Source organism: Sinocyclocheilus anshuiensis, unplaced genomic scaffold, assembly GCF_001515605.1.
Source record: "Sinocyclocheilus anshuiensis isolate Anshui unplaced genomic scaffold, SAMN03320099.WGS_v1.1 scaffold70, whole genome shotgun sequence".
Classification (NCBI taxonomy): domain Eukaryota; kingdom Metazoa; phylum Chordata; class Actinopteri; order Cypriniformes; family Cyprinidae; genus Sinocyclocheilus; species Sinocyclocheilus anshuiensis.
The window spans coordinates 396,187-407,404 of NW_015542377.1; the positions used below are offsets into that span (position 1 = coordinate 396,187).

The 11,218-nt window shown below is 35.8% G+C and overlaps 2 protein-coding genes across 4 annotated transcripts in view; one reads left to right on the top strand and one right to left on the bottom strand.

Moving 5' to 3' along the window:
• LOC107692424 (ubiquitin carboxyl-terminal hydrolase 13-like) overlaps positions 1-3,565 on the top strand; it is a 31,523-nt gene extending 27,958 nt beyond the window's left edge. The window contains exons 18-19 of the mRNA XM_016491472.1: positions 1,258-1,424; positions 3,455-3,565. Of these exons, the coding sequence (XP_016346958.1) occupies positions 1,258-1,424; positions 3,455-3,565 (278 nt within the window). The remainder of the gene's footprint in view (positions 1-1,257; positions 1,425-3,454) is intronic.
• Positions 3,566-8,709: 5,144 nt separating this feature from the next.
• LOC107692357 (PEX5-related protein-like) overlaps positions 8,710-11,218 on the bottom strand; it is a 99,202-nt gene continuing 96,693 nt past the window's right edge. For all 3 annotated transcript variants that reach the window (XM_016491352.1, XM_016491350.1, XM_016491349.1), the window contains one exon: positions 8,710-10,325. In XM_016491352.1, coding sequence (XP_016346838.1) covers positions 10,124-10,325 — 202 coding nt within the window. In that variant the 3' untranslated portion in view covers positions 8,710-10,123. The remainder of the gene's footprint in view (positions 10,326-11,218) is intronic.

An 11,218-nucleotide genomic window follows, 5' to 3' on the forward strand; every position in this document is an offset into this window, starting at 1 on the left:
TCCACCCGGCCCTCCTCCGGGGGAAGGAGTGGTGCGGTCACCATCTCCTGAAGAGCAGGATCCAAGGGCTCCGGGTTGCCCGTCTCAGGGCTGCCGCCTGCCCTGGCATTTCACGAGCTTGGCAGGGGCGGAGGCGGGCTGCGCCGGTTTCCTGCGGCCAGCTCCACGCTGCGGCCGTTGTGAAGGCTGCTGTTGTGGCCGCGCCGGAGCGAAGGTGGAGGCCGCAGGAGGGCGCCCTCGGCGACGAGCAGACAAAGGGGCTGCAGCCGGTGGTGGGGTGGCTACAGCAGCCGACCGCCGGGGCAGGATGTGTCGAAACGCCTCCGTCTGCTTCTGTGCGACGCGAGTTACGTAATCAGATTACTTTTTTCAAGTAACTAGTAAAGTAACGCATTACTTTTTAATTTACAAGAAAATATCTGTTTTCAAATAATATACTTTTTCAAATAAGTAAAGCCTGTTACTTTTTTTCCCATTTAATGATTGAAAGCTCTCCTGTCCCCTTGTTCAGAGAAATCGGGAGTAAGATGTTACTTTAGTTCTAGAATAAATGTGAACATGCATTAATTAATCTCACTCACTCACAAAAAAAATCAGATTTAGTTTTCCTCAAAATTAATAAAAACAGTTAAACGCAACTCAGAATATGACTCAAAGCTGCAATAATTAAAAATGTTAAATAATACAAATAACCTTTGTGTATTTAATCCCATTTTATTAACCGATTTGCTGCTAACCTTCAGTGATCCAATTCAACCATACTAATAAGCAAAAATTACACAAGATAAACTAACATTTCTTCTTATTTTTTTATTGCTGAAGAGTGTTGAACTTTCTGTGTGCTACTGTACAGACGTGAATTTACATTTCCTTCAGCCTGAGGCTTTTGGTGTGAAAGGGCTTTTATATTTGCCAAAAATAGAACTTTTTATATTAAAAGCAAACAAGCAAGCCCAGCCCAGATTTAAAAAGTAACGCAAAAGTAACGTAACGCATTGCTTTCAATAAAAAGTAACTAAGTAACGTAATTAGTTACTTTTGTAGGAAGTAACGCAATATTGTAATGCATTACTTTTAAAAGTACCTTTCCCCAACACTGATCTGGTGTTCTTTGTGAGATATTTTGGATGTATAGTACCGCATAATGTACTTCCATCTACTATCGTGTTGTCTGTGTTGTGATATTTTAAATGTAATAACACTATATATGTGTGATAAAATACTTGTCTCTTATTTCTCTTGTAAAACCAACTGTAGATTTTGCTGAGCCTCTGGCAATTCCCACTTACATGGAACCAGACCTGCCCGGCCCCAGCTTCCCTACTAGCAGTGCGCTGGACAACCAACCTCCAGAAGAGAGCATCTCCATCCTCACCTCCATGGGCTTCCCCAGACATCACACAATCCAGGCGCTCAAAGCCACAGTGAGTGTCCTGCCTCATCTGCTTCATGTACAGTAGCCTGAAAAAGAATTTGGACAACTAAAAATGTATGAATGTCATTGCGTTATGATACACTGCACCTGTGGTTACTCTTCTAGGACACCTGCGTGAACTTTAGTGGAACCGACTCCACACATCCACTAAAAAATGACCTTGAGACTAGTTCCACTAAAAGTTCAAGTGTCATTTGTTTGCAGATGACACTTTTTAAAAAAAATCTAAAACAATGAAATTCATACAATTCATACAGTGTCCAATCGTGTCTAGATATTTTTTAGGGCCACTGTATGTAGTATGTTCATGTTTTGAACTGTTACTTCTTGCTGCAAATTGTTTGATATGATTCTTTGGCAGGAATATAATTAGCATATTGTCACGTTACACAGATGCAAAAACATGTTCCAGCATGTCTGGGTCAGTTTTGTCACTTGTTGCTCATCAACCAAGCATGTGAGAATTGAGAAGCCATCTCTTCTGTTGAACTGCTTGGCTAACCTTCACATTCCCTTAATGGATACTTGAAAGTTTGTCTACACTGTTTATAATTGAAGGAAATGCTGTTTGTGTTGGTTTAAAGTTATTTGGAGATTATTCAGTTTGTTATTCAGTCAAAGTTTACTTGCTAACTAAATCTTTGATGAAAGTACTTTTCAGGGTTTTTTTGTTGTATTTGTGTGTGTGCATTTATTTCAAAGAAATGTATCGTTTTATTCAGCAAGGACATTTTAAATTGATGAAAAGTTAAAGACATTTATAATGTTATGAAAGATTTCTATTTCAAATAAATGCTTTTCTTTTGAACTTTCTATTAATAAAAAAATCACCGTTTCCGCACAAAAAATTTAAGCAATATTAACAACCACTGTTTTCAAAATTGATCATAATAAGAAATGTCTCTTCAGCAGCAAATCAGCTTATTAGAATGATTTCTGAAGGATCATGTGACACTGAAGCCTGAGGGTTTTTTTGTTGTATTTGTGTGTGTGCATTTATTTCAAAGAAATGTATCGTTTTATTCAGCAAGGACATTTTAAATTGATGAAAAGTTAAAGACATTTATAATGTTATGAAAGATTTCTATTTCAAATAAATGATACTCTTTTGAACTTTCTATTCATCAAAGAATCCTGAAAAACAAAAGTGTCCACAAAAACAAAAAAAATTAATTCTGAAGGATCGTGTGATATTGAAGACTGGAATAAATTGCATTTTAAAATATATTAAAAGTTATTTTTAAATATTACTGTCAAATAAATGCAATAAGTGAACACAAAACGTCTTTCATAAACATCTTAAAAAAATAAATTTTACATAGTTGCACTAGTTGATCCAGAATTTCCTCTTTAATAATTTTACATTTTAGTTTTCAGTTTAACTTTAATGAATTTTATAACTCCTATGTTTAGTCTAACCTTTCAGATCTTCTTGTCAAGTGAAGCTCTTGTAAGGTATTTAAACATAATCCTTTATAGTAGGACATGCTTCTTCTTGAGTATTTCATTTTGTGTTTTAGACATTGTGGTTGTGGTTGTGTTGTGTAAAAATAGCCTCTCAAGCAGCCAATAATGGCGCAGTAACAAGTGGACGTCTTCAACCTACGTCGTTCACATTTGTCCAGGAAAAGATGAGGGCGTCAGGCCACATTTGCTTTCAGTGTTGGCATTTGCAGTGAATCACGGCGCTATTTCAGATTAGTGCCTATGCCTAAATGAGTCTTTTGACCACGCTAGAATGACCTCAGTTAAATCAAGGACTTTCGACGGGTCTGAGCAATTTAAAAATGGCTCTTTGCCTGACGATATAATTTTGGTGTTCAGAGTTTTCTTGTGAAATTAAATCTTGCCATGTTTTTTTGTCCACTCAGGTTGTTGGTAACCTAAAAAAACTGGTCCGTGTTCTCCTGTTCTCAAGTGATTAGAGTATTTTGTCAATGAATTACAATGAACGAACAATGAATTCCAATATCATGAGGTCACATTTAGTCCGTTTTCTGCTTCTTCGTCTGACTACAGAACAACAACTTAGAGCGAGCTCTTGACTGGATATTCACACACCCAGACTGTGAGGACGAGAGTGAGGCTATGTCAGACACGGCAGACACAGAGCCGAACAATATTTTATAATTACATTAATAAATAAAGTATAAATGTTTAAAATTACAAAATTAAATAAAAATATACAATTTAAATTATAAATGTAAAATAAAAAGTATACATTTAATTATTAGAGAAATAAGTCTAAAAATAAAGTATGAATGTATACATTCATAATTTGTAACCATTTATAAATGTTTTAAAGACAAAAGTATTTAAAATTTGATTTATTACAAAAAAAATTAAGAATAAATTTGACTTGTTTTATTTGAAAATGTAATTATTAGGAGGGAAAATAAAAAAAAATGTAATTCACAACTATAAATGTAAATGTGCATATATATGTATATATAGGCCTAACTCAAACTCAGATGTCTTTTTTTACTTCCCTAGGTGGCTGATTTACAATGACCACAAAATATGTTTGTCAGAGAGGCCCCCTAAAGACTTGGGCTACATGTACTTTTACCGGCGCCTGTCAAGCTGCTAGATCTCACATTTAGTCCGTTTTCTGCTTCTTCGTCTGACTACAGAACAACAACTTAGAGCGAGCTCTTGACTGGATATTCACACACCCAGACTGTGAGGACGAGAGTGAGGCTATGTCAGACACGGCAGACACAGAGCCGAACAATAACAGCTTCTCAAACGCCAATGCCCACAGCGACTCCTCTCTGTCTCCAGATCAGGACCTGTCCAGCCCCCATGTCAGAGATGGACCCGGGCGTAAGTGCTTACAGAACACTGAGTTGAACAAACAGCGCTCAACACATACTGAGGATTGCACTGTCTGCATACATTGCTGGATTGATATTTCATTGCTGATGTTGTTTTTTTCTTTCTCAAAGGTTACGAACTGTTTGCTTTCATCAGTCACATGGGATCATCTACAATGTCTGGTCATTATGTGTGTCATATAAAAAAAGAGGGCAGGTATGCTGATTATAATGTCCGTTATTTATTTACACATTTTCATTTTGTGGATGTGTTACAATCAGACTGATTGCAGAGAATATCTGAAGAACCAATGTTTTGTGCTTGTCAACAACAAGCGATAATATATAATAGAATTTTATTTTTTTGAAGTATTAGAAAGTGAAGGAGTATAAATGTTTTTAAACATTTATAAATGTTAAAATGATAAAGAAAACAAAATATAAAAAAAAATGAGGACATTTTTTAATTAAACAATTAACTGTTTTACATATAACTTGTATAAAATAAATCTCATTTAGATTTTTTATGTATATATATATATATATATATATATATATATATATATATATATATACCGGCGCCTGTCAAGCTGCTAGATCCGGACCTTCACATCCTTACGCACAGCCGTTAGGCCAGAGAGGTGTGTGGGGCACCCACTGACACTGCTGGAAACTAGGGAAGCATTTACATCTGTGAGATGGAGAGAGAACCTCTCAGTCCCTGCCAAGACCCACACAGACGCTCATACCACAGGACCGGTCCACCAGGGAAACTAATATGTGTCATCCGTCTGAGTTTTGTTTATATGTTCGTCTCCTGTCTGCTTTAAAGGTACAGTGGGGTTCGTGCAATTTTAGGTATGCAGATTATTTTCCTAATATATTCTCAAAGTATTTGTTATATTTCTCTTTGAATACTTTAAGCTCCTGTGCCAGTATTTTCAAGACATACTTCTTTTGAAAATATAAAGTGTGCCTGCATTTACAAATGTTTTTACTGCCATCTCAGCAGAATGTACTCACTGCAATTCCTTTGGGTTTTACAGTAGTTCAACAACAACAAATCGGTCAGAATGGATTTCGAATAGAGATCATGCTTAGTGGATTTTGTTGAAGCTGCAATCGATCCAAAACATAATGTGATTATTTGACAAAACTTGTTTTTTGAATCATGCCCATGCAGGAAAAAGTTTTAGCAGGCATGTTTATTGAAATATTGGACTATGGTTCTTGTTTGGTAGGTCTTAGTTTGCTCTTATATATATATATATATATATATATATATATATTCTAGCATTCAGAGTGATCCAAAAATGTGGCACCATCGACTTATTATTTAAAGGAATAGTTCACCCAAAAAAATGAAAATCTGCTGAAAATTGACTCAACCTCAGGCCATCCAAGATGTAGATGAATTTGTTTCTTCATCAGAACCGATTTGGAGAAGTTTAGCATTACATCACTTGCTCACTTGCAGTGAATGGGTGCCGTCAGAATGAGAGTCCAAACACCAAATAACAGCATCACAATAAATTCATAAGTAATCCACACGACTCCAGTCCATCAGTTAACATCTTGTGAAATGAAAAGCTGCATGTTTGTAAGAAACACACACTTGACAAGATGTTAATTGATGTCCAGCCCGGGGTCGTCACATTTGGTTGCCGCTCCTTCGTCGAATCCACCGGGTGCGCCGTTCTCGACCCCGCCGCCTCTGCTCACTCAAGCCCGGCCTCAGCTCACCCTAGCCCGGCCTCAGCTCACGCTAAACTTGCAGTGAATGCAAGTTTAGTGCAAGAATTCCGCTCACGCTAGGCCGCCGTGTTTTTCGTTGTGAAAGCGAAACTACTTTGTTTGAAAAGGCGGGTTCATAGAGGAGAAACAATAATGTACAGTATGTGGAAAATAATGTGTTTTTTTAACTTTAAACTGCATAAACACATTTCATTACAGCAAATAATGTTCTTTTTAGCAGCATCATATGACCCCTTTAAGAATATTTTATTTCTACAATATTATCACGTTCAACTTTTATGATAGCTTTCAGTCAGTCTGTGATAGCTGATCAGAAAATGCAACAATATCACATATTCATGCAATGTTTAAGTGCTTTACTTTGATCATATCTTTAGCAGTTTAAAGACTGGGATGCATTTGAAATCGTTCCGTTTCATTGATTTCCAGTCTCAAAGAATGTAAAACTATTTTTATCCCATACCTAAGCAATATGTGATGACATACTGCATATAGAGCAGAATTAAATGCAGTGTCATACATAGAACTATCTCAGATACATGTATGTATTGGTGCTTAGTGTTACCAAATCTCAAGCTCTCAAGCTTTATGACATATCTGACAAACTTGGCTCCGCCTCCAACACCCTTTACCAAGTTCTAACCTTAGACATATCATTTATTTGCTGAAAAATTCATGTCATCAGGTAATGTCATTACCTAACAAAACCTGAACGCTTTCTTGGCAAGTATTCTTTAAAGTGTTTTGTTACACAGTGAGCCTCAGTCTGAAGGTTAGTGCTGAAGTAAAATTTAATATTCATTGTTTTACAACATAATCTCACTCAGGCTGAGGTGGGGCCTGTTCATCTCAATTTATTTCAACTGGATGTTGCACATTCTGTTGTAGATTGTACCCTGTCATGTTTATTTCTATTGTGCACTACCTGTTATGTTGGGAGGTCAGTGTCTTTTGTCCCTTTACCTTGTGCGTCTGTCTTTCTTTGGCTTATCCATCCGAGGTTCTCTCACTCTTTCTTTCCTTCGCTTTCTTAATTTAAACGAATATTCATAGCCATTTCCTCCTGCTTCTTTCTCTCTTTTATTCTTTCTGTTCTCTTTTTGTCTCGATATTGGGTGTGAAAGTGGATGCTTTTACCTCACCTTTCTCAAACATGCCTTGATTTTATTTGTTTTCAGTATGTGCACTAAAAATCTGAGGTTAGTCAGTTGACATTTTGCAATATATTATTGGTCTTTAGTGGGTTCTGTTTTTCATGGAACTGAAGGTTAAGTGGTACGTTTTTATAGTTGAGTTTTTTTTGCAATAAATGTGTGCCAATTCTGTAGTTACTATACAAACTTGCCCACTTGTTTGTTATAAGTTTTTTAATGGATTTTCTGATCCATATATTGTTTAGAAACACAAATACGGCAGATGAAATACGAAAATCTGTTCAAACATACTCGTGACTCATAATGTTTGGATTGTTCAATAAAATCCACAATTGTTATTCTGTGCCATTTTCATGATTTGGTGATGCCAGATTGGAAACAGGAGATTTCAACCGTGCAACCAAAAACGAACAGATAAATGCACTTGTGGAAATAATTTTTTAACAACAGCAACAACCAGGCAAACAAACTCTATTCCAATATTTTATTTGAAAAGATAACTTTTGTTTATGCATCTATCTTTTAAATATTGGGCCAGAGTTAATAAAGCCTAAGGCAAACATTCAGAAAGTCTGCATGTACAAATTCAGAAACAGCTCTGAATGATGCATAACATATATTTGAGTCTCTATTTCTAACGGCTTTAGTAAATCTGGCTATTGCAATAGTAATATAAGTGACTATAAAGAAGGTCTTGTTTAAATGACTCACTTTCTGCATTGCAAAAACTGCTTGTTTGTAGATATTTTACAGTTGTATTCTTTAGATCAATATATATTTTGAAATGCAAAATATTGTGATTATAGTGATATATAAGTCATAGAAATGAAGGGTATAGATTAAATTAGGCATGTCAAGGTCATGCATATAAATAAATCTACAGCATTCAAAAATAAGTATATTCGGCATGCGATCATACATCAGGAGTACTTCTGGAGCATGAATTCATCTAGACAATCACACCTGAGATTGTACAAAGTTCTAGAAAAGGGAAGGTTTGGCCTCAGGCATGAGAGAATCTACAGTATCTATGTAACATTCAGCTACAAAGCACAAGCCTCTTCTAACTGTATCGATGAGCATATACGGGACTTTCCAAATAGTTTCGGATACAGAATAATAAAATAAATACATAGAGCAGTAATTAAATAAATGTAGTAACAAATCATAAATTAATAACACTTGATAATGGGTGCTTGAATGGCTTTGCATGCTTTTTCATTGATATAGTTATTTTAACAAATTAATTCTTGAACTAGGTGGGAATAATAAAAACACACGATGCTACAAATAAAGAACTGGATCAGGGAGACTTTTTTTTAAATAAGAAACATTACTTAGGCTACATCTACATTAATCCAGATACATTTGAAAACACTCCATACACACTAGTGCTTTCAGGCATCCTCACTGAAACGTCAGAAAATGCTGGTAAACAGTCGACGTTAGCCATTGACTTACATAGTAGAGGAAAAAAATACTGTGGAAGTCAATGGCTACCAGCAAATGTTTGGTTACCAACATTATTTGAAATATCTTCTTTTGTGCTGAACAGAAGAAAGGAACTCATCCATGTTTGGAACAACTTGAGGTTGAGTAAATCTTTCATTTTTGAGAGAAGTGCCCCTTTAAATCATCTTATGCGTAAAACATAGATATCTATAGGTAAAATATGCGTCACATGGCTAAACGTGTCATCATTTTCGAATACGTCTGTTTTCACATTTCACCTTACAACATGAAAACATCATTTCAGTTTTATCCACTCTGAGAGCATCCTCAAAAAGCTCTGTTTTCACAGCACAAAAACACCACCTCAGTGTGGACAGAAGGCCAAAATATAGAGAAAAATATGCATTTTTAAATGTATCTGGATTAATGTAAACGCTGCTTTAAAGTACAATAGACCATCTACAGGGTACTACCAGATCTTCTACCTTCTACCTACCAGTTTTCAAACACAAAAAGTGACAACGCAAGTAAAGCTTTGGTGCTTTAGGCTTTTCTTCTGCTTCTGGCTGCATGAAGGAAAAAAATCTATAGGCTTTGCATAGCATTTTAAAATGTAGGACTTTTCTTGAAGCACGTATGCATCATTAAGCACTTGCATGTTCACACTGATGAGCAAAATAAAACATCATGCAAGCTGGAGATGAACCATAACAAGTAAAATGAGTAACAACAAAAATATTAGGGTATAAAACTGTGAAGCTCACAAATAGTTTGGCTTACATTTTGGGCAGCTTTCCAGTTTTCCTGTTAAATCCAGGCTGATAATTGTGGCAAAAGGGGCAGTATATCTGAAATTTTGTAAAATAATCAGCGTAACATTTCAACGATGTGGTATGTTTTACAAAAAGACCTTGATGGAACATAGACTTCTACATCAAGCGGTCAAAGTATGGCAAGGAATGGCTTTTATCTGATATCATACCGATAACATCTCAATTATTTATTTTACATGCAAGATAAGTAAGGCTTTTTAATCTGGTCTGCAAGCTCCAGGAAATAAAGGGGATGATGCAGCAGAGATCAGGTGAGGAGTGTCCAGGGTTGAACTAAGTGCCAGCAAAATCTATAATAACCCCACCCTCTCAAAAAAAGAGGGCAATCGAACCAATACATGAAGTCTACGCAGTACAGTACATGTCTAATCAAGTCACTAATGTGAAGTCCTCTCATCAATTGTGAAATTACGAGACGAATCCAGAATTCCTGCGATTCCCCACTGTTACATTGCAGGTCTAGCTGATATTTTCTCTAAGGCATACTTGTACAATCTTCACCCGGCATTGTGCTCTTTAGGGTAATCGTAAACTGATGTGCAAATCTATTAAAATAGTATCATTCAGCACTCAGTTCTCAGGAATGTAAAGGTGCTCTGTGAAACAAAGTTTGCTTTCTGACAAAGTTCTTCTCATTAAAGACTTTGGATATTTGCCATGGTTAAAGGGTATCCTCGCTCACATATCCAGATTAAAAGCTCTCATGAGTAAGTCCAGGTCTCCTATGTTAGCAGCTTGAAAGAGCTCCGGCTGGTCCAGCATGGACAGTGCTATCCGCAGGGCCGTCCAGATGTTTCCAGACATGACCTGGTGCGAAAGCTGCCGACTCCTGCTCTTCCTCTGCAGACTAAGAGCTGTCAGGAAATGACCGGCTGCCTCCCTGGAATAAATAAATGATTAAATAAATAAAAAAGGGCGTTTCTACAAATGTGGGCACTTTTGGCCCTGTGGACGTTCAGAAAATATTTTACCCCCACATTTTTACTGGTTTACTTAATTTGACCTCTAACAATTTACAACAGTGAACACATCATAGAAATTGTTTTGTATATAAGAGCAAACTAAGACCTACCAAACAAGAACCATAGTCCAATATTTCAATAAACATGCCTGCTCAAACTTTTTCCTGCATGGGCATGATTCAAAAAACAGTGTAGCTAATGAGGTGAACATTTCCACCACATGTATTTTTTTTAAATTATACATTGTTTAATAGCATTCTGTGGTGGAAAATAATGTTGAAAATTATACACATTCTTGCAATAAAATTGCGGAATAATTTGTCTTGCTAAGCCTAATTTTATGGCTTAAATTATATGCATGTTAAATACACAAAATTAAATAATATTTTCACATATGTGACCCTGGACCACAAAACCAGTCTTAAGTAGCATGAGAATATTTGTAGCAATAGCCAAAAATACATTGTATGGGTCAAAATGATCAATTTTTCTTTTATGCCAAAAATCATTAGGATATTAAGTAAAGATCATTTTCCATGAAGATATTTTGTAAATTTCCTACCGTAAATATATTAAAACTTATTTTTATTGGTAATATGCATTGCTAAGGACTTAATTCTGACAAATTTAAAGGCAATTTTCTCAATATTTAGATTTTTTTTGCACCCTCAGATTCCAGATATTCAAATAGTTGTTTTTTATATTTTACCTACTTTTTACCAATATTTTCCTCTATGAAAAAAACGTCAGGGCAGATCTATCTATCATCTATCTATCTATCTATCTATCTATCTATCTATCTATCTATCTA